Source organism: Somniosus microcephalus, chromosome 10 (genome assembly GCF_052327205.1).
Source record: "Somniosus microcephalus isolate GS21.2 chromosome 10, FLI_Smic_1.0, whole genome shotgun sequence".
Lineage (NCBI taxonomy): Eukaryota > Metazoa > Chordata > Chondrichthyes > Squaliformes > Somniosidae > Somniosus > Somniosus microcephalus.
Genome location: NC_140996.1, coordinates 232378363 through 232397959, shown reverse-complemented (window position 1 = coordinate 232397959; position 19597 = coordinate 232378363). Strand labels below are relative to the sequence as shown.

The following is a 19597-nucleotide window of genomic DNA, read 5'->3' as shown; positions in this document are numbered from 1 at the left end:
CCTTCAGCTCCGAACCCCACACCTTTGGAAACTAACACTATGGGACAGTGCAGAGGGAGCTTTACTCTGTATCTAACCCGTGCTGTACCTGCCCTGGGGGTGTTTGATGGGACAGTGTAGAGGGAGCTTTACTCTGTATCTAACCTGTGCTGTACCTGCCCTGGGAGTGTTTGATGGGACAGTGTAGAGGGAGCTTTACTCTGTATCTAACCCGTGCTGTACCTGCCCTGGGAGTGTTTGATGGGACAGTCTAGAGGGAGCTTTACTCTGTATCTAACCCGTGCTGTACCTGCCCTGGGAGTGTTTGATGGGACAGTGTAGAGGGAGCTTTACTCTGTATCTAACCCGTGCTGTACCTGCCCTGGGAGTGTTTGATGGGACAGTGTAGAGGGAGCTTTACTCTGTATCTAACCCATGCTGTACCTGCCCTGGGAGTGTTTGATGGGACAGTGTAGAGGGAGCTTTACTCTGTATCTAACCCGTGCTGTACCTGTCCTGGGAGTGTTTGATGGGACAGTGTAGAGGGAGCTTTACTCTGTATCTAACCCGTGCTGTACCTGCCCTGGGAGTGTTTGATGGGACAGTGTAGAGGGAGCTTTACTCTGTATCTAACCCGTGCTGTACCTGCACTGGGAGTGTTTGATGGGACAGTGTAGAGGGAGCTTTACTCTGCATCTAACCCGTGCTGTACCTGCCCTGGGAGTGTTTGATGGGACAGTGGAGAGGGAGCTTTACTCTGTATCTCACCCGTGCTGTACCTGCCCTGGGAGTGTTTGATGGGACAGTGTAGAGAGAGCTTTACTCTGTATCTAACCTGTGCTGTACCTGCATGGGAGTGTTTGATGGGACAGTGTAGAGGGAGCTTTGCTCTGTATCTAACCCGTGCTGTACCTGCCCTGGGAGTGTTTGATGGGACAGTGTAGAGGGAACTTTACTCTGTATCTAACCCGTGCTGTACCTGCCCTGGGAGTGTTTGATGGGACAGTGTAGAGGGAGCTTTACTCTGTATCTAACCCGTGCTGTACCTGCCCTGGGAGTGTTTGATGGGACAGTGTAGAGGGAGCTTTACTCTGTATCTAACCCGTGCTGTACCTGCCCTGGGAGTGTTTGATGGGACAGTGTAGAGAGAGCTTTACTCTGTATCTAACCCGTGCTGTACCTGCCCTGGGAGTGTTTGATGGGACAATGTAGAGGGAGCTTTACTCTGTATCTAATCCGTGCTGTACCTGCCCTGGGAGTGTTTGATGGGACAGTGTAGAGGGAGCTTTACTCTGTATCTAACCCGTGCTGTACCTGCCCTGGGAGTGTTTGATGGGACAGTGTAGAGGGAGCTTTACTCTGTATCTAACCCGTGCTGTACCTGCCCTGGGAGTGTTTGATGGGACAATGTAGAGGGAGATTTACTTTGTATCTAACCCGTGCTGTACCTGCCCTGGGAGTGTTTGATGCGACAGTGTAGAGGGAGCTTTACTCTGCATCTAACCCGTGCTGTACCTGACCTGGGAGTGTTTGATGGGACAGTGTAGAGGGAGCTTTACTCTGTATCTAACCCGTGCTGTACCTGCCCATGGAGTGTTTGATGGGACAGTGTAGAGGGAGCTTTACTCTGTACCTAAACCATGCTGTACCTGCCCTGGGACAGTGTAGAGGGAGCTTTACTCTGTATCTAACCCGTGCTGTACCTGCCCTGGGAGTGTTTGATGGGACAGTGTAGAGGGAGCTTTACTCTGTATCTAACCCGTGCTGTACCTACCCTGGGAGTGTTTGATGGGACAGTGTACAGGGAGCTTTACTCTGTATCTAACCCGTGCTGTACCTGCCCTGGGAGTGTTTGATGGGACAGTGTAGAGGGAGCTTTACTCTGTATCTAACCCGTGCTGTACCTGCCCTGGGAGTGTTTGATGGGACAGTGTAGAGGGAGCTTTACTCTGTATCTAACCCGTGCTGTACCTGTCCTGGGAGTGTTTGATGGGGACAGTGTAGAGGGAGCTTTACTCTGTATCTAACTCGTGCTGTACCTGCCCTGGGAGTGTTGATGTGATGTTGAATTGCCGGTTTAGTTGTTAGCAAGTATAACTTTCCTATTTCCTTCTGCCTTTCAGTCCCACACAAAGAACGATCTTGGATGAATGTAAGACGGAACCCAGGACCCCTCCCCCGCTCACACCGCGGACCAAACTCTCAGTGCAGCCGCACAGTGTCCTTGACCTCCCGCCGAAACAATCCTTTGGCCAGTCGATCCATTGTAAGTACGGCGGTTTGTCGTCCTCTCTTGGTTGTGCGCGCCTGCGCTTGTGTGTAGAGATTCCAGACCTAATCCTGAGCTATGTTGGAATTGCTGGAAGCAAAAAGAACAAGGTCCATCTAGTTCCGATCGTGTAGTGGTAGTTGTGTCAGCCGTGGCTCAGTGGGCAGCTCTCTCTCTCGCCGCTGAGTTAGAAAACTGTGGGTTCGAGTGCCCCTCAAGCAGCTCGAGCAGAAAATCCAGGCTGACACACCCAGGGCAGTACTGAGGGAGCGCCGCACTGTCGGAGGGGCAGTACTGAGGGAGCGCCGCACTGTCGGAGGGGCAGTACTGAGGGAGCGTCGCACTGTCGGAGGGGCAGTACTGAGGGAGCGCCGCACTGTCGGAGGGGCAGTACTGAGGGAGTCCCGCACTGTCGGAGGGGCAGTACCGAGGGAGCGCCGCACTGTCGGAGGGGCAGTACTGAGGGAGCGCCGCACTGTCGGAGGGGCAGTACTGAGGGAGCGCCGCACTGTCGGAGGGGCAGTACTGAGGGAGCGCCACACTGTCGGAGGGGCAGTACTGAGTGAGCGCCGCACTGTCGGAGGGGCAGTACTGAGGGAGTGCTGCACTGTCGGAGGGGCAGTACTGAGGGAGTCCCGCACTGTCGGAGGGGCAGTACTGAGGGAGTGCTGCACTGTCGGAGGGGCAGTACTGAGGGAGCGCCGCACTGTCGGAGGAGCAGTACTGAGGGAGTGCCGCACTGTCAAAGGGGCAGTACTGAGGGAGTGCCGCACTGTCGGAGGGGCAGTACTGAGGGAGTGCCGCACTGTCGGAGGGGCAGTACTGAGGGAGTCCCGCACTGTCGGAGGGGCAGTACTGAGGGAGCGCCGCACTGTCGGAGGGGCAGTACTGAGGGAGCGCCGCACTGTCGGAGGGGCAGTACTGAGGGAGCGCCGCACTGTCGGAGGGGCAGTACTGAGGGAGCGCCGCACTGTCGGAGGGGCAGTACTGAGGGAGCGCCGCACTGTCGGAGGGACAGTACTGAGGGAGCGCCGCACTGTCGGAGGGGCAGTACTGAGGGAGCGCCGCACTGTCGGAGGGGCAGTACTGAGGGAGCGCCGCACTGTCGGAGGGGCAGTACTGAGGGAGCGCCGCACTGTCGGAGGGGCAGTACTGAGGGAGCGCCGAACTGTCGGAGGGACAGTACTGAGGGAGCGCCGCACTGTCGGAGGGGCAGTACTGAGGGAGCGCCGCACTGTCGGAGGGACAGTACTGAGGGAGCGCCGCACTGTCGGAGGGGCAGTACTGAGGGAGTCCCGCACTGTCGGAGGGGCAGTACTGAGGGAGTCCCGCACTGTCGGAGGGGCAGTACTGAGGGAGCGCCGCACTGTCGGAGAGGCAGTACTGAGGGAGCGCCGCACTGTCGGAGGGGCAGTATTGAGGGAACTCTGCACTGTCGGAGGTGCCGTCTTTCGGATGTGACGTTAAACCGTGGCCCCGTCTGATCTCTCAGGTAGACGTAAAAGATCCCATGGCCCTATTTTGAAAAAGAGCAGGGGGAGTTATCCCCGGTGTCCTGGACAATATTTATCCCTCAACCAACATCCCTAAAACCGATGATCTGGTCATTATCAAGTTGATGTTTGTGGGAGCTTGCTGTGTGCAAATTGGCTTCCACACTTCCCACATTATAGGGCGCGGGTGGGTCGGCTTGACTTTTTTCTCCTGAGAAAGCTGTGGCTACGGTGAACCACAACACCTCTCCCGCTTGAACATGACAGAATTGTGACATAAAATGTCATGTTTTCTCCCCCCGTAGAGTGGGGTGAGATCCAGTTTGTCCAGACTCTCTCTTTATATTGAAAGCTGCGACCCTTTAATTTACACATACAGGTGTTTATTTAGAATGTGACTTGAGGCCACGTTATCGCATGAAACTTCCCAGAGGAGGAACCGTCGTTGAGAGTCTGTCTTCTCCGAGGTCATCCAGCCTGACGGAACAAGGAAGCTGTGCAGTATTTTTATTCTTTGAGAAGTCTTAGGACAATGAGCACACTGTGTCTGTGTGCACTCGCATTTCTACAGCGTTTCACGACCTCAGGACGTGTCAAAGTGCTTTACAGCCAATGAAGTACTTTTGAAGTGTAGTCACTGTTGTAATGTAGGAAACACGGCAGCCAATTTGTGCACAGCAAGCTCCCACAAACAGCAATGTGTTGATGACCAGATAACTTTTTTTCAGTGATGTTGGTTGAGGGATAAATATTGGCCCCAGGACACCGGGGAGAACTCCCCCCCCCCGCTCTTCTTTGAAATAGCGTCGTGAAAATTTTTACCTGAGCGAGCAGTCGGGGCCTGGGTTTAACGTCTCATCTGAAAGGCGGCAACTCCGACAGTGCAGCACTCCCTCAGTACGGACCCTCCGACAGTGCGGCGCTCGCTCAGTACTGCCCCTCCGACAGTGCGGCGCTCCCTCAGTACTGCCCCTCCAACAGTGCGGCGCTCCCTCAGTACTGCCCCTCCGACAGTGCGGCGCTCCCTCAGTACTGACCCTCCGACAGTGCGGCGCGCCCTCAGTACTGACCCTCCGACAGTGCGGCGCGCCCTCAGTACTGACCCTCCGACAGTGCAGCGCTCCCTCAGTACTGCCCCTCCGACAGTGCGGCACTCCCTCAGTACTGCCCTTCCGACAGTGCGGCGCTCCCTCAGTACTGCCCCTCCGACAGTGCGGCGCTCCCTCAGTACTGCCCCTCCGACAGTGCGGGGCTCCCTCAGTACTGCCTCTCCGACAGTGCGGCGCTCCCTCAGTACTGCCACTCCGACAGTGCGGCGCTCCCTCAGTACTACCCCTCCGACAGTGCGGCACTCCCTCAGTACAGCCCCTCCGACAGTGCAGCGCTCCCTCAGTATAGCACTGGGAGTGTCAGCCTAGATTTTTGTGCTCAAGTGTCTGGAGTGGGACTTGAACCCACAACCTTCCGACTCAGAGGCGAGAGCGCCACCCACTGAGCCACGGCTGACACCTGGTACCTCATCCAGTTGACTCTTCCTCACGTGCGCGTCAGGATAGTGGCTACCATCTACTCCAGTGCCTATTCCCGACCCCGCACAGAATGGGGATGGGACTCGGGGGCATTCCTAATCTAGAAGTGTGTAGGGACAGAGGGACCTGGGAGTTAATGTGCATAGGTCCCTGAAGGTGGCAGGACATATTGAGAGAGTGGTTAGCAAAGCATATGGGATCTTGGGCTTCATAAATAGAGGAATTGAGTACAAAAGTACAGATGTTATGCTGAACCTTTATAAAGCGCTAATAACAACAGAAAATGCTGGAAAAACTCAGCAGGCCAGGCAACATCCGTGGAGAGAAATTAGAGTCAACGTTTTGGGTGAACCATTTGTCAAGACTAAAGAGGCCCAGGGAATGAAATAGATTAAGAGGCCAGGCTGGGAGAGAACAAAAGAGAAGTGAAGAGACATTAAGAGGTATTCAAAACCAGACGAGATGGTGATCGGACTAGTGGAGACAAAAGACGGCTCAGATTAGGTGTGAAATGCGCTGGCAGAATGGGAGACAGCTGCCATGTGGGAGAGAGAAAAAAAGAAAAAGGGGGCGGGGAAAACAAAACAAAGGTGTGGATAAAAAATATAAGTAAAAATATAATAGGTGCCGAGGTTATGATCTGAAATTGTTGAACTCGATATTGAGTCCGGAAGGCTGTAAAGTGCCTAATCGGAAGATGAGGTGCTGTTCCTCGAGTTTACGTTGAGCTTCCGTGGAACAATGCAAGAGGCCAAGGACGGTGAGGTCTGAGTGGGAATGGGGCGGTGAATTAAAATGACAGGCGACCGGAAGCTCGGGTCACCCTTACAGACTGAATGGAGGTGTTCCGCAAAGCGGTCACCCAATCTGCGTTTGGTCTCCCCAATGTAGAGACCACGCCGTGAGCAGTGAATACAGTAATACTAGATTGCAAGCAGTACAAGTAAATCGCTGTTTCACCTGGAAGGGGTGTTTGGGGCCCTGGACAGTGGGAAGGGGGGAGGTATAAGGGCAGGTGTTACATCTCCTGCGCTTGCACGGGAAGGTGCCAGGCGAAGGGGAAGGGGTGCTGGGGGTGATAGAGGAGTGGACTAGGGTGTCTCGGAGGGAGAGGTCCCTTCGGAATGCTGAAAGGGGAGGTGAGGGGAAGATGTGTTTGGTGGTGGGATCACTTTGGAGGTGGCGGAAATGCCGGAGGATGATCTGTTGAATGTGGAGGCTGGTGGGGTGAAAGGTGAGGACAAGGGGAACCCTATCGTGGTTCTGGGAGGGAGGGGCAGGGGTGAGGGCAGAAGTGCGGGAGATAGAACGGACACGGTCAAGGGCCGTTTCAACCACGGTAGAGGGGAATCCTCGGTTGAGGAACAAGGAAGACATGTCGGAAGCACCGGTGTGGAAGGTGGCATCATCGGAGCAGATGTGGCAGAGACTGAGAAACTGGGAGAATGTAATAGAGTCCTTACAGGAGGCGGGGTGGGAGGAAGTGTTGTCCAGGTAGCTGTGGGAGTCTGTGGGCTTGTGGTGAATATTGGTCAATAACCTATCCCCAGAGATGGAGATGGAGAAGTCGAGGAAGGGAAGGGAAGAGTCGGAGATGGACCATTTGAAGGTGAGGGAAGGGTGGAAATTGGAGGCAAAGTGAATGAAATTTTCTAGTTCAGGGCGAGAGCAGGAGACGGCACCGATACAGTCATCAATGTACCGGAAAAAGAGGTGAGGGAGGGGACCCGAGTAGGACTGGAACAAAGAGTGTTCCACATATCCCACGAAAAGGCAGGCATAGCTAGGACCCATGCGGGTACCCATAGCAACACCTTTGATTTGGAGGAAATGAGTGGAGTTAAAGGAGAAGTTGTTCAATATGAGAACAAGTTCAGCCAGGCGGAGGAGGGTGGTGGTGGATGGGGACTGGTCGGGCCTCTGTTCAAGGAAGAAGCGGAGCGCCCTCAGGCCATCCGGGTGGGGGATGGAGGTGTAGAGGGATTGTACGTCCATGGTGAAAAGGAAGCGGTTGGGGCCAGGAAACTGGAAACTGTTAAAGTGGCGGAGGGCGTCCGAAGAGTCGCGGATGTAGGTGGGAAGAGACTGGACAAGGGGAGAAAAGATAGAGTCGAGATAGGAAGAGATAAGTTCCGTGGGGCAAGAACAGGCTGAAACGATGGGTCTACCAGGGCAGTCCTGTTTGTGGATCTTGGGAAGGAGGTAGAAGCGGGCTGTGCGGGGTTGGGGAACTATGAGGTTGGTGGCCGCGGGAGGGGAAGATCTCCAGAGGAGATGAGGTCAGTGACATTCTTGGAAACGGTGGTTTGGCCACAGCTGGAGTATTGCGTCCAGTTCTGGTCACCACACTTTAGGAAGGATGTGAAGGCCCTTGAGAGGGTGAAGAGGAGATTTACCAGAATGGTTCCGGGGATGGGGGGATCTTAGTTACAAGGGCAGGTTGGAGAAGCTGGATTTGTTTTCATTAGAGCAACGGAGGTTGAGGGGTGATTTGATAGAGGTGTACAAGATTATGACGGGTTTGGATAGGCTGGACGGGGAAAGGCTGTTCCCACTAGTTGATGGTTCAAGGACTAGGGGACACAGATTTAAGGTTTTGGGCAAGAGATACAGGGGGGACGTGAGGAAAAACTGATTTACGCAGCGAGTGGTGAGGACCTGGAACTCGCTGCCGACGGAAGTGGTGGAAGCGGAGACACTCAATGTTTTCAAGGGGAGACTAGATAGGCACTTGAGGGAAATAAACTTGCAGGGCTACGGGAATAGAGCGGGGGAAAGGGACTGACTGGATTGCTCTACAGAGAGCCGGCACGGACTCGATGGGCCGAATGGCCTGCTTCTGTGGGGCTCTATGACTCTATAAGGGACGCCGACACATTGGAAGTGGCCTTTGGTGCGAGCAGGCAGGAGCTGAGCTGAATATTTAACATGACCATAACTTCCCCAAATTAGCCCCTCACTTCTGAACTGACCTTTCAATAACTGGTGGTGCAACATCTTCAAACAGTGCCCAAGGGGAAGGGTTAACTCCCCCGCACCAAAGTGATGCTGTTCTCCAGAAGGGCACAGTCTTCAGTGTGCAGTGTGGGACTGACTCATACAGAAGGTGAAACAAAGAAAGGCTATCCATTTCTACAGCGCCTTTCACAAACTCAGGATGGCCCAACGCGCCAATGAAGCACATTTTTTTGAAGTGTAGTCACTGTTGTAATGTAGGAAACGCAGCAGCCAATTTGCGCACAGCAAGCTCCCTGAAACAGCAATGTGATCATGATCAGATAATCTGTTTTAGTGATGTTAGTTGAGGGATAAATATTGGCCCCAGGACACCGGGGAGAACTCCCCTGCTCTTCTTCGAAATAGTGCCATGGGATCTTTACGTCCACCTGAGAGAGCAGACATGGCCTCGGTTTAACGTCTCATCCGAAAAAGGTACCTCCGACAGTGCGGTACTCCCTCAGTACTGCCCCACCGACAGTGCAGCGCTCCCTCAGTACTGCCCCTCCGACAGTGTGGCGCACCCTCAGTACTGCTCGTCCGACAGTGCGCTGCACCCTCAGTACTGCTCGTCCGACAGTGCGCCGCTCCCTCAGTACTGCCCCTCCGACAGTGCAGCGCTCCCTCAGTACTGCCCCTCCGACAGTGTGGCGCACCCTCAGTACTGCTCGTCCGACAGTGCGCCGCACCCTCAGTACTGCTCGTCCGACAGTGCGCCGCTCCCTCAGTACTGCCACTCCAACAGTGCAGCGCTCCCTCAGTACTGCCCCTCCAATAGTGCAGTCCTCCCTCAGTACTGCCCCTCCGACAGTACAGCGCTCCCTCAGTACTGCCCCTCCAACAGTGCGGCACCCCCTCAGTACTGCCCCTCCGACAGTGCGGCGCTCCCTCAGTACTGCCCCTCCGACAGTGCGGCGCTCCCTCAGTACTGCCCCTCCGACAGTGCGGCGCTCCCTCAGCACTGCCCCTCCGACAGTGCGGCGCTCCCTCAGTACTGCCCCTCCGACAGTGCGGCGCTCCCTCAGTACTGCCCCTCCGACAGTGCGGCACTCCCTCAGTACTGCCCCTCCGACAGTGCAGCGCCCCCTCAGTACTGCCCCTCCGACAGTGCAGCGCTCCCTCAGTACTGCCCCTCCGACAGTGCGGCGCTCCCTCAGCACTGCACTGGGAGTGTCAGCCTAGATTTTTGTGCTCAAGTCTCTGGAGTGGGACTTGAACCCATGACCTTCTGACTCAAATGCGAGAGTGCTACCCACTGAGCCACTAAGGATATTACAGATAGCCACAGTCGCCTTGAGCTGAGCAGAGCAGCACCTCCCATCTACAAGGCACAAGTCAGGAGTGTGATGGAATACTCTCCACTTGCCTGGATGAGTGCAGCTCCAACAACACTCAAGAAGCTCGACACCATCCAGGACAAAGCAGCCCGCTTGATTGGCACCCCATCCACCGCTTTAAACATTCACTCCCTCCACCACCGGCGCACCGTGGCTGCAGTGTGTACCATCTACAAGATGCACTGCAGCAACTCGCCAAGGCTTCTTCGGCAGCACCTCCCAAACCCACAACCTCTTCCACCTAGAAGGACAAGGGCAGCAGGCGCATGGGAACACCACCACCTCCAAGTTCCCCTCCAAGTCACACACCATCCTGACTTAGAAGTATATCGGCCGTTCCTTCATCGTCGCTGGGTCAAAATCCTGGAACTGCCTCCCTAACAGCACTGTGGGAGGACCTTCACCACACGGACTGCAGCGGTTCAAGAAGGCGGCTCACCACCACCTTCTCAAGGGACAACTAGGGATGGGCAATAAATGCTGGCCTTGCCAGCGACGCCCACATCCCAGGAACGAATAAAAAAAATACCCTGTACTGACCCACCCGGAGACACTGCAGGGTAGTTTTGTTGAGGTACTGCAGGGGCTAACCCGCTCCTATGAGCACTATTTGAGGATATTGCAACAGCAGATCGAGAGAACAGTTGCGACATGAAGCGTTAATTTGGGGAAGTTGTGTAAAAAGTCGGACAAGTTAGACCCAGAGGTCAATAGTGTGTAAAAGAAAAAGAAAAGCTTGCATTTCTATAGAACATAAGAACATAAGAATTAGGAGCAGGAGTCGGCCATTCGGCCCCTCGAGCCTGCTCCACCATTCAATAAGATCATGGCTGATCTTCTACCTCAACTCCACTTTCCTGCCCGATCTCCATATCCCTCGATTCCCCTCGAGTCCAGAAACTTATCGATCTCAGCCTTGAATATACTCAAAGACTCAGCATCTACAGCCCTCCGGGGCAGAGAATTCCAAAGATTGACAACCCTCTGAGTGAAGAAATTCCTCCTCATCTTGGTCTTCAATGGCCGACCCCTTATCCTGAGACTATGCCACCCCAGTTCTAGACTCTCCAGCCAGGGGGAAACAGCCTCTCAGCATCTACCCTGTCAATCCCCCTCAGAATCTTGTATGTTTCAATGAGATCACCTCTCATTCTTCTAGAGTATCGGCCCAATCTACACAATCTCTCCTCATAGGACAGCCCTCTCATCCCAGGAATCAATCTAGTGAACCTTCGTTGCACCGCCTCCAAGGCAAGTATATCCTTCCTTAGATAAGGAGACCAAAACTGTGCACAGTACTCCAGGTGTGGTCTCACCAAGGCCCTGTACAATTGGAGCAAGACTTCCTCACTCTTATACTCCAACCCCTTTGCAATAAAGGCCAACATGTCATTTGCCTTCCTTATTGCTTGCTGTACCTGCACGCTAGCTTTCTGTGTTTCCTGTACACGGACACCCAAATCTCTCTGAACACCAACATCTGAAAGTTTCTCACCATTTAAAAAAAATATTCTGTTTTTCTATTCTTCCTACCAAAGTGAATAACCTCACATTTCCCTACATTATACTCCATCTGCCACCTTACTGCCCACTCACTCAGTCTATCTATATCCCTTTGCAGACTCTGTTCTCCTCACAGCTTACTGTCCCACCTAGCTTTGTATCATCAGCAAACTTGGATACATTGCACTCGGTCCCTTCATCTGGGTCATTAATATAGATTGTAAATAGCTGAGGCCCCAGCACTGATCCTTGCAGCACCCCACTAGTTACAGCCTGCCAACCTGAAAAAGGCCCATTTATCCCTACTCTCTGTTTTCTGTCCGTTAACCAATCCTCTATCCATGCTACTATATTACCCCCAACCCCATGAGCCCTTGTGTAATAACCTTTTATACGACATCTTATCGAATGCCTTTTGGAAATCCAAATATACTACCTCCACTGGTTCCCCTTTATCTACCCTGCTAGTTACATCCTCAAAAAACTCTAATAAATTTGTCAAACACGATTTCCTTTCATAAATCCATGTTGACTCTGCCTAATCATGTTATGATTATCTAAGTGCCCTGATACCACTTCATTAACAATGGATTCCAGCATTATCCCGACGACTGATGTCAGGCTAACTGGCCTGTAGTTCCCTGTTTTCTCGCTCCCTCCTTTCTTGAATAGCGGTGTTACATTTGCAATCTTCCAATCCGCTGGGACCATTCTAGAATCTAGGGAATTTTGGAAGATCAAAACCAATGCATCCACTATTTCTGCAGCCACCTCTTTTAGAACCCTAGGATGTAGGCCGTCAGGTCCAGGGGATTTGTCGGCTTTTAGTCCCATTAGTTTCATTATTACTTTTTCTCTACTTATATTAATTACGTTAAGTTCCTCACCCTCATTAGACCCTTGGTTCCCCACCATTTTTGGTATGCTTTTTGTGTCTTCTACTGTGAAGACAGATACAAAATATTTGTTTAACGTTTCTTCCATTTCCTATTCCCCATAATAATTTCTCCTGTCTCAGCCTCTAAGGGACCAACGTTTAATTTTGCTACTCTCTTCCTTTTTACATACTTGTAGAAGCTCTTACAATCTGCTTTCATATTTCTTGCTAGTTTTCTCTCATTCTATTTTTTCCCTTTTTATAATTTTTTTGGTCAACCTTTGCTGGTTTCTGAAACTCTCCCAATCCTCAGGCTTACTACAATTCTTCACAACATTATAAGCTTCTTCTTTCAATCTAATGCTATCCTTAACTTCTTTAGTTAGCCACGGATGGATCACTTTTCCCGTGGAGTTTTTGTTTCTCAATGGAATGTATTTTTGTTGAGAATTATGAAATATTTCTTTAAATGCTAGCCACTGCTTATCTACCGCCATACCTTTTAATCTATTTTTCCAATCTACCTCCGCCAACTTGCCCCTCATACCTATGTAATTGGCTTTATTTAAGTTTAAGACTCTAGTTTCAGACTTAGGCAAGTCACTCACAAAATTCTATAGTGCCTTTCACAACCACCGGACGTCCCAAAGCGCTTTGTAGCCAATGAAGTACTTTTTGAAGTGTAGTCACTGTACGTCCACCTGAGAGGGCAGACGGGGCCTCGGTTTAACGTCTCATCCGAAAGACGGCACCTCCGACAGTGCGGCGCTCCCTCAGTACTGCCCCTCCGACAGTGCGGCGCTCCCTCAGTACTGCCCCTCCGACAGTGCGGCACTCCCTCAGTACTGCCCCTCCGACAGTGCGGCACTCCCTCAGTACTGCCCCTCCGACAGTGCAGCGCTCCCTCAGTACTGCCCCTCTGACAGTGCAGCGCTCCCTCAGTACTGCCCCTTCGACAGTGCGGCGCTCCCTCAGTACTGCCCCTCTGACAGTGCGGCGCTCCCTCAGTACTGCCCCTCCGACAGTGCGGCGCTCCCTCAGCACTGCCCCTCCGACAGTGCGGCGCTCCCTCAGCACTGCCCCTCCGACAGTGCGGCGCTCCCTCAGTACCGCCCCTCCGACAGTGCGGCGCTCCCTCAGTACCGCCCCTATTTCGAAGAAGAGGGGAGTTCTCCCCGGTGTCCTGGGGCCACTATTTATCCCTCAATCGATATCACTGAAACAGATGATCTGGTCATTATCACAATGTTGTGTGGGAGCTTGCTGTGCGCAAATTGGCTGCCACGTTTCCTACATCACAACAGTGACGCCACTTCAAAATGTACTTAATTGGCTGTAAAGCGCTTTGGGATGTCCTGAGGTGATGTAGAAATTGTAGAAGTTGTTTTTATTCCTCTTTTCTTTACTGTGAAGTGCGAGGCTGTAGAAAAGGATTCAGCGCTGAGTGTCCGAACGGTGGTTTAACCAAAGGCCTGCTCTCTGTTGTGACAGGCACTGCTCCCCCGGAACAGTCAGGATGTGAAACTCCGCCGGACGACAGCATCTTCTTCCCCATAGAGATGGGCGACAAGGACAGCATTTGTCGGACTCCCTGTTCGGTGAGATGATCGCTGTGTCTGTTTGTTGATTCCCCGCTCCCACTTTGATTTGTGTGTGGTGGGGGGTGGGGGATGGCGGTGGGGGTGGGTGGCTCAGTTTCGGAATCCTCGGGTGCCTTGTGAAAGCGGTCTCCTGCTCCAGCGTATGTGCCGAGTGCCGGCTGGCTTTTCGACTGTTGTATAAGTTGCACAACATCTTCGCACAGGCGCGATGGAGGGCTGCCGAGAGGAGCATCAGGATCCCGAGTGTAAAGGGAATGAGGGAGGAGGAAAAAGGAGAGAAGGTAAAACTCTGCGGCGAGACTGGAGAAGCTGGGATTGTTCTCCTGAGAGCAGAGAAGGTTAAGGGGAGATTTAATAGAGGCGTTCAAAATCATGAGGGGTTTTAAGAAGAAACTTGTTTCCAGTGGCAGGAGGGTCGGTAACCAGAGGACACAGATTTAAGATAATTGGCAAAAGAACCAGAGGGAGCGATGAGGAGACATTTTTTACGCAGCGAGTTTTTGTGATCTGGAATGCGCTGCCTGAAAGAGCGGTGGGAGCAGATTCAATAAATTCCGAAATGGAATTGGAAAGGAAAAATTAGCAGGGTTGTGGGGAAAGAGCAGGACGGGTGGGACTAATTGGAGGGCTCTTTCAAAGAACCGGCACAGGCACGACGGGCTCGAATGGCCTCCTTTTTGCTTCCTTGACTTTTTCTTGTGTTGAAGAAGAATGATCTAACGTGTCTGATTGTAGAAGGTCTTTCAGGGTGTCATGTCAGGAGAATTGAGCGACGTAATCCAGTCTTTCATGGCTTGCAAGCTTTAAAAATAAAACTGCCCGGGTGATATTTAACAGGACATCACTGACACGGAGAGGAGCAGCACTGGCGAGAGTCCCAGCAGTTTCTTCAGCGATGACGACAACATGGATGATTACGAGATGATGCTTGGTCTGTACGTCCTCACTCACTCTCTCTCTCTCTCTCTCTCTCTATTCATTATTTAGTTACGAAGGGGGGATGTCCAGACTGATACCTGGGATGGCAGGAATGACGTATGAGGAGAGATTGGGTCGATTGGGCTTATACTCGCTGGAGTTTAGAAGAATGAGAGGGGATCGCATTGAAATTTATAAAATTCTAACAGGACTAGACAGACTAGATGCAGGAAGGATGTTCCCGATGGCGGGGGAGTCCAGAACCAGGGGTCACAGTCTAAGGATAAGGGCTAAGCCATTTAGGACAGAGATGAGGAGGAATTTCTTCACCCAGAGAGTGGTGAACCTGTGGAATTCTCTACCACACAAGGCAGTTGAGGCCAATTCATTAAATATATTCAAGAAAGAGTTAGATATATTTCTTAAGGCTAAAGGGATCAAGGGATATGGGGAGAAAGCAGGGACAGGGTACTGAATTTGGATGATCAGCCATGATCTCATTGAATGGCGGAGCAGGCTCGAGGGGCCGAATGGCCTACTCCTGCTCCTATCTTCTATGTTTCTATGTTCACATCCTCAGGACGTCCCAAAGCGCCTATGTCCATTGTGTTGAAACTGCTCCCGGAATATCCCCGTGCGGGGAACAAATTATGGGTAGGAACAGGTCTATTACCTTTGGAAAGGTCATCATTTTCAGTCACCTTCTGAGAGGGAGGTTGGCCATTTTGGGTCTGGAGCCGATCTAGTGACATTAGGGGGAGGAGCCTCTGTGAATATTAATGAGGAGGCAGGGCTTCACGTTTGATGGAAGGCTGACATTTAGCGGCCAAATCCTCTGTGCAATAAATTAATCGCAGTTTAGGCACCATACCCAACAACAACTTATATTTATACAGTGTCTTTTAACGTGGTAAAACATTCCAAGGCGCTTCACAGGAGCGATTATCAAACACAATTTGACACCGAGCCACATAAGGAGATATTAGGACAGGTGACCAAAAGCTTGGTCAAAGAGGTCGGTTTTAAGGAGCGTCTTAAAGGAACAGAGAGAGGCGGAGAGGTTCAGGGAAGGGAATTCCAGAGCTTAGGACCCAGGCAGCTGAAGGCACAGCCGCCAATGGTGGAGCAATGGAAATTAGGGACGCTCAAGAGGGCAGAATTGGAGGAGCGCAGAGATCTCGGAGGGTTGTAGGGCTGGAGGAGGTTACAGAGATAGGGAGAGGCGAGACCATGGAGGGATTTGAAAAAGTGGATGAGAATTTTAAAATCGATGCTTTGCAGGACAGGGTGCCAATGTAGGTCAGCGATGGGTGAACGGGACTGGGTGCGAGTTAGGACACGGGGCAGCAGAGTTTTGGATGAGTTGAAGTTTATGGAGGGGGGAAGATGGGAGGCTGGCCAGGAGTGCATTGGAATAGTCGAGTCTAGAGGTAACAAAGGCGTGGATGAGGGTTTCAGCAGCGGATGAGCTGAGGCAAGGGCGGAGACGGGCGATGTTATGGAGGTGGAAATAGACGATCTTAGTGATGGGGCAGATATGTGGTCGGAAGCTCATCTCGGGGTCAAATACGACACCAAGGTTGCGAACAGTCTGGTTCAGACTCAGCCAATTGCCAGGAAGAGGGATGGAGTCAGTGGCTAGGGAACGGAGTTTGTGGCGGCGACCGGAGACAATGGGCTGGATTTTCATTGAGGAGGCGTGACTACAACTTTCGGGGTTGTAGTCCCGCCTCCATTGAGTTCTAGCCAACCCACGCGATTTTGACTTGATTGACCTTGTTGAGCCCGCCCAGCGGGCGTGGAGGCCAATTAAGGCCCACCCGGCAACAGGTGATGTCACAGATTGACATTTCATTTGTCAAGACCTTTTGACAGATGAAATATCAGCGTTTCACAGCTGTTTGAAGCTGTCAAACACTGACAATCTGTACTCCAGGTTAATTCCTTCCTCTCAGGATGATTTAGAGATCTCCCCGGAACAGAAAGCTGAATGCTGCAACTTTTGACAGCTTGCGGCCATTCTGCTTTCTGTGCCGGTGAGATGAGGGACTCCCGAGACCTGAAGGAAGGAAGGCTGTAATGGTAAGTACATGTAAGTAAAACTTCTTTAAACACTTTACACACACCAAACACACTTACCTCTGAACTCATGCACCCATCACTCACCTGAACACCGGACATCTCGACCCCTCCAAGTCCTTCAGCCCGACGGCCCGCCTCGCTAACTTGGCGTGGTTTGGAGCCGTCGGGAATCCCACACTTCAACATTAAAAATAGGGATTAGGCTAAAAACTACCTGTTAACTACCTGTTAACAGGCAGTGAATTGGCACCAATCCCCTTCCCGCCTCGGGGAGGCGGGTCCCAGTGCGGGTCGGGTACCCACCTCCTTTGAAACTGGCATGGAGGTGGGTTGGGGGCGGGATGGGTTCGTGCCCCCCGATTTCGGGATTTTAACCCCCCACACGCCTCCAATCCCGACTCCACGGCCCAATGAAAATCCTGCCCAAAGAGTTCGGTCTTCCCAATATTTAGTTGGAGGAAATTTCTGCTGTTCCAGTGCTGGATGTTGTACAAGCAGTGTGACAATTTAGAGATAGTGAAGCTGTCGCGAGAGGTGGTAGTGATGTCGAGCTGGGTGTCGTCGGCGTACATGTGGAATCTGACGCTGTGTTTTCGGATGATGTCGCCAAGGGGCAGCATGTAGACGAGGAATAGGAGGGGGGCCAAGGATAGTTCCTTGGAGGACACCAGAGGGAAGACCATTGAAAAAGATGTCCTCTGCCTGTCATGAGGAGTTCTCATGTTCTTTAAAGCAGTAAAACCGTTGAGTTCGACAGTAACACATTCCGTTAGACATGGAGTTCGACAGTAACACATTCCGTTAGACATGGAGTTCGACAGTAACACATTCCGTTAGACATAGAGTTCGACAGTAACACATTCCGTTAGACGTGGAGTTCGACAGTATCACAATCCGTTAGACGTGGAGTTCGACAGTAACACATTCTGTTAGACATGGAGTTCGACAGTAACACAATCCGTTAGACGTGGAGTTCGACAGTAACACATTCTGTTAGACGTGGAGTTCGACAGTAACACATTCCGTTAGACGTGGAGTTCGACAGTAACACATTCTGTTAGACATGGAGTTCGACAGTAACACAATCCGTTAGACGTGGAGTTCGACAGTAACACATTCCATTAGACATGGAGTTCGACAGTAACACATTCCGTTAGACGTGGAGTTCGACAGTAACACATTCCGTTAGACATGGAGTTCGACAGTAACACATTCTGTTAGACGTGGAGTTCGACAGTAACACATTCTGTTAGACATGGAGTTCGACAGTAACACAATCCGTTAGACGTGGAGTTCGACAGTAACACATTCCGTTAGACGTGGAGTTCGACAGTAACACATTCTGTTAGACGTGGAGTTCGACAGTAACACATTCCGTTAGACGTGGAGTTCGACTAACACATTCCGTTAGACGTGGAGTTCGACAGTAACACATTCCGTTAGACGTGGAGTTCGACAGTAACACATTCCGTTAGACGTGGAGTTCGACAGTAACACAATCCGTTAGACGTGGAGTTCGACAGTAACACATTCCGTTAGACGTGGAGTTCGACAGTAACACAATCCGTTAGACGTGGAGTTCGACAGTAACACGTTCCATTAGACGTGGAGTTTGACAGTAACACATTCCGTTAGACATGGAGTTCGACAGTAAAACAATCCGTTAGACGTGGAGCTCGACAGTAGCACGTTCTGTTAGACGTGGAGTTCGACAGTAACACATTCCGTTAGACATGGAGTTCGACAGTAACACATTCCGTTAGACGTTGAGTTTCCTTTTGGCTGATGTTATTTATTTTTGTTTATTCCCAGCACTCCTGCTCGCTCCATGTCTGACGATCTGAGCCTGGCCGGACTGAAAGTGGACAACTCGCTCCACTTGGAGGGCAGCCTTTCCGACCGTGTGGACGAGTCGCCGATCTCCTCGAGGTCACTTTTAAGCCGTGGGGTGGACACGAGCCAGCTTTGCCTGCTAATCAAAGCGGGCTGGTTGGACAAGAATCCTCCGCAGGGGTAAGGAACAGCCTTGAACGGTCATGTAAGCTATTTTAGGCCTTGGAGGTTGGTGGGTGGGGGGGCGGGTGCGTTGAGTGCAGCAGTGCCTATTCACCAGAATGATATCGGGGCTCAAAAAGGGCTAAATCACGGGGACAGGTTGCCTAAAGACAACCGGAATATTTTCTTAGTGGTGAGAGACGAGGAACAAAGGGAATTAGTTGCCCAGAGACACACGTCACCGGAAGCTCGAAATGGCAAAAGGTATGGTAAAATTTCAATTGACCCTCAGCATCCACAGCTTTTTGGGGGAGAGAGTTCCAGATTTCCACCACCCTTTGTGTGAAGAAGTGCTTCCCGACATCACCCCTGAACGGCCTGGCTCTAATTTTAAGGTTCTGCCCCCTTGTTCTGGACTCCCCCCACCAGAGGAAATAGTTTCTCTCTCTCTACCCGATCAACTCCTTTAATCATCTTAAACACCTCGATCAGATCACCCCTTAATCTTCTAAACTCGAGGGAATACAAGCCCAGTCTGGGCAACCTGTCCTCTTAATTTAACCCTTTCAGCCCCGGTATCATTCTGGTGAATCTGCGCTGCTCCCCCTCCGAGGCCGATATATCCTTCCTGAGGTGCGGGGCCCGGAACTGAACCCAGTTACTGCAGACGGGGTATTCCAAATGGAAGGGATTTTGACTCCTCAATGGGAGAGGCAGGTCTGACTGCACACAAGAGGCCGTGGGATCCCGGGAAGGGGCTGGCCTGCAGCATTGCGCAGGAGCTTATACTCGGGTCTCTCGTGCTATATTCCCTTCAGGCCGTCTTGTCAAGGCTCCCCTGAAGGGTGTTTGTGGTTTGACGAGTGGTTTGCAACTCTCCCTTAATAAGGTTTGACAGTGACCTCTTGCAGAGGATGCAGGCGCGCTAAAGGCAGATAAATATAGAGGCTGCTGGAGGATGCAGGCCAGCTAATAAAATGGTCTGGTACATTGTGTCAGTGAATAGTCAGCGATCTG

The 19597-nt window shown here is 51.9% G+C and overlaps 1 protein-coding gene across 9 annotated transcripts in view; it reads left to right on the top strand.

Annotated features, from left to right (window-relative positions):
• The window catches only part of arap1 (ArfGAP with RhoGAP domain, ankyrin repeat and PH domain 1), a 295009-nt gene that overhangs the window by 119406 nt on the left and 156006 nt on the right, over positions 1 to 19597 (top strand). For 8 of the 9 annotated variants that reach the window (XR_015079826.1, XM_085999757.1, XM_085999755.1 and 5 more), the window contains 4 exons: positions 2103 to 2245; positions 13476 to 13582; positions 14423 to 14520; positions 18398 to 18598. Coding sequence is in view for 8 of the 9 variants with exons in the window: in XM_085999757.1 (XP_085855883.1) it covers positions 2103 to 2245; positions 13476 to 13582; positions 14423 to 14520; positions 18398 to 18598 (549 nt within the window). In the remaining variant the exon portion in view is untranslated. Of the gene's footprint in view, positions 1 to 2102; positions 2246 to 13475; positions 13583 to 14422; positions 14521 to 18397; positions 18599 to 19597 lie in introns of those variants that run through there. The other variant, XM_085999761.1, reaches the window with a different exon arrangement.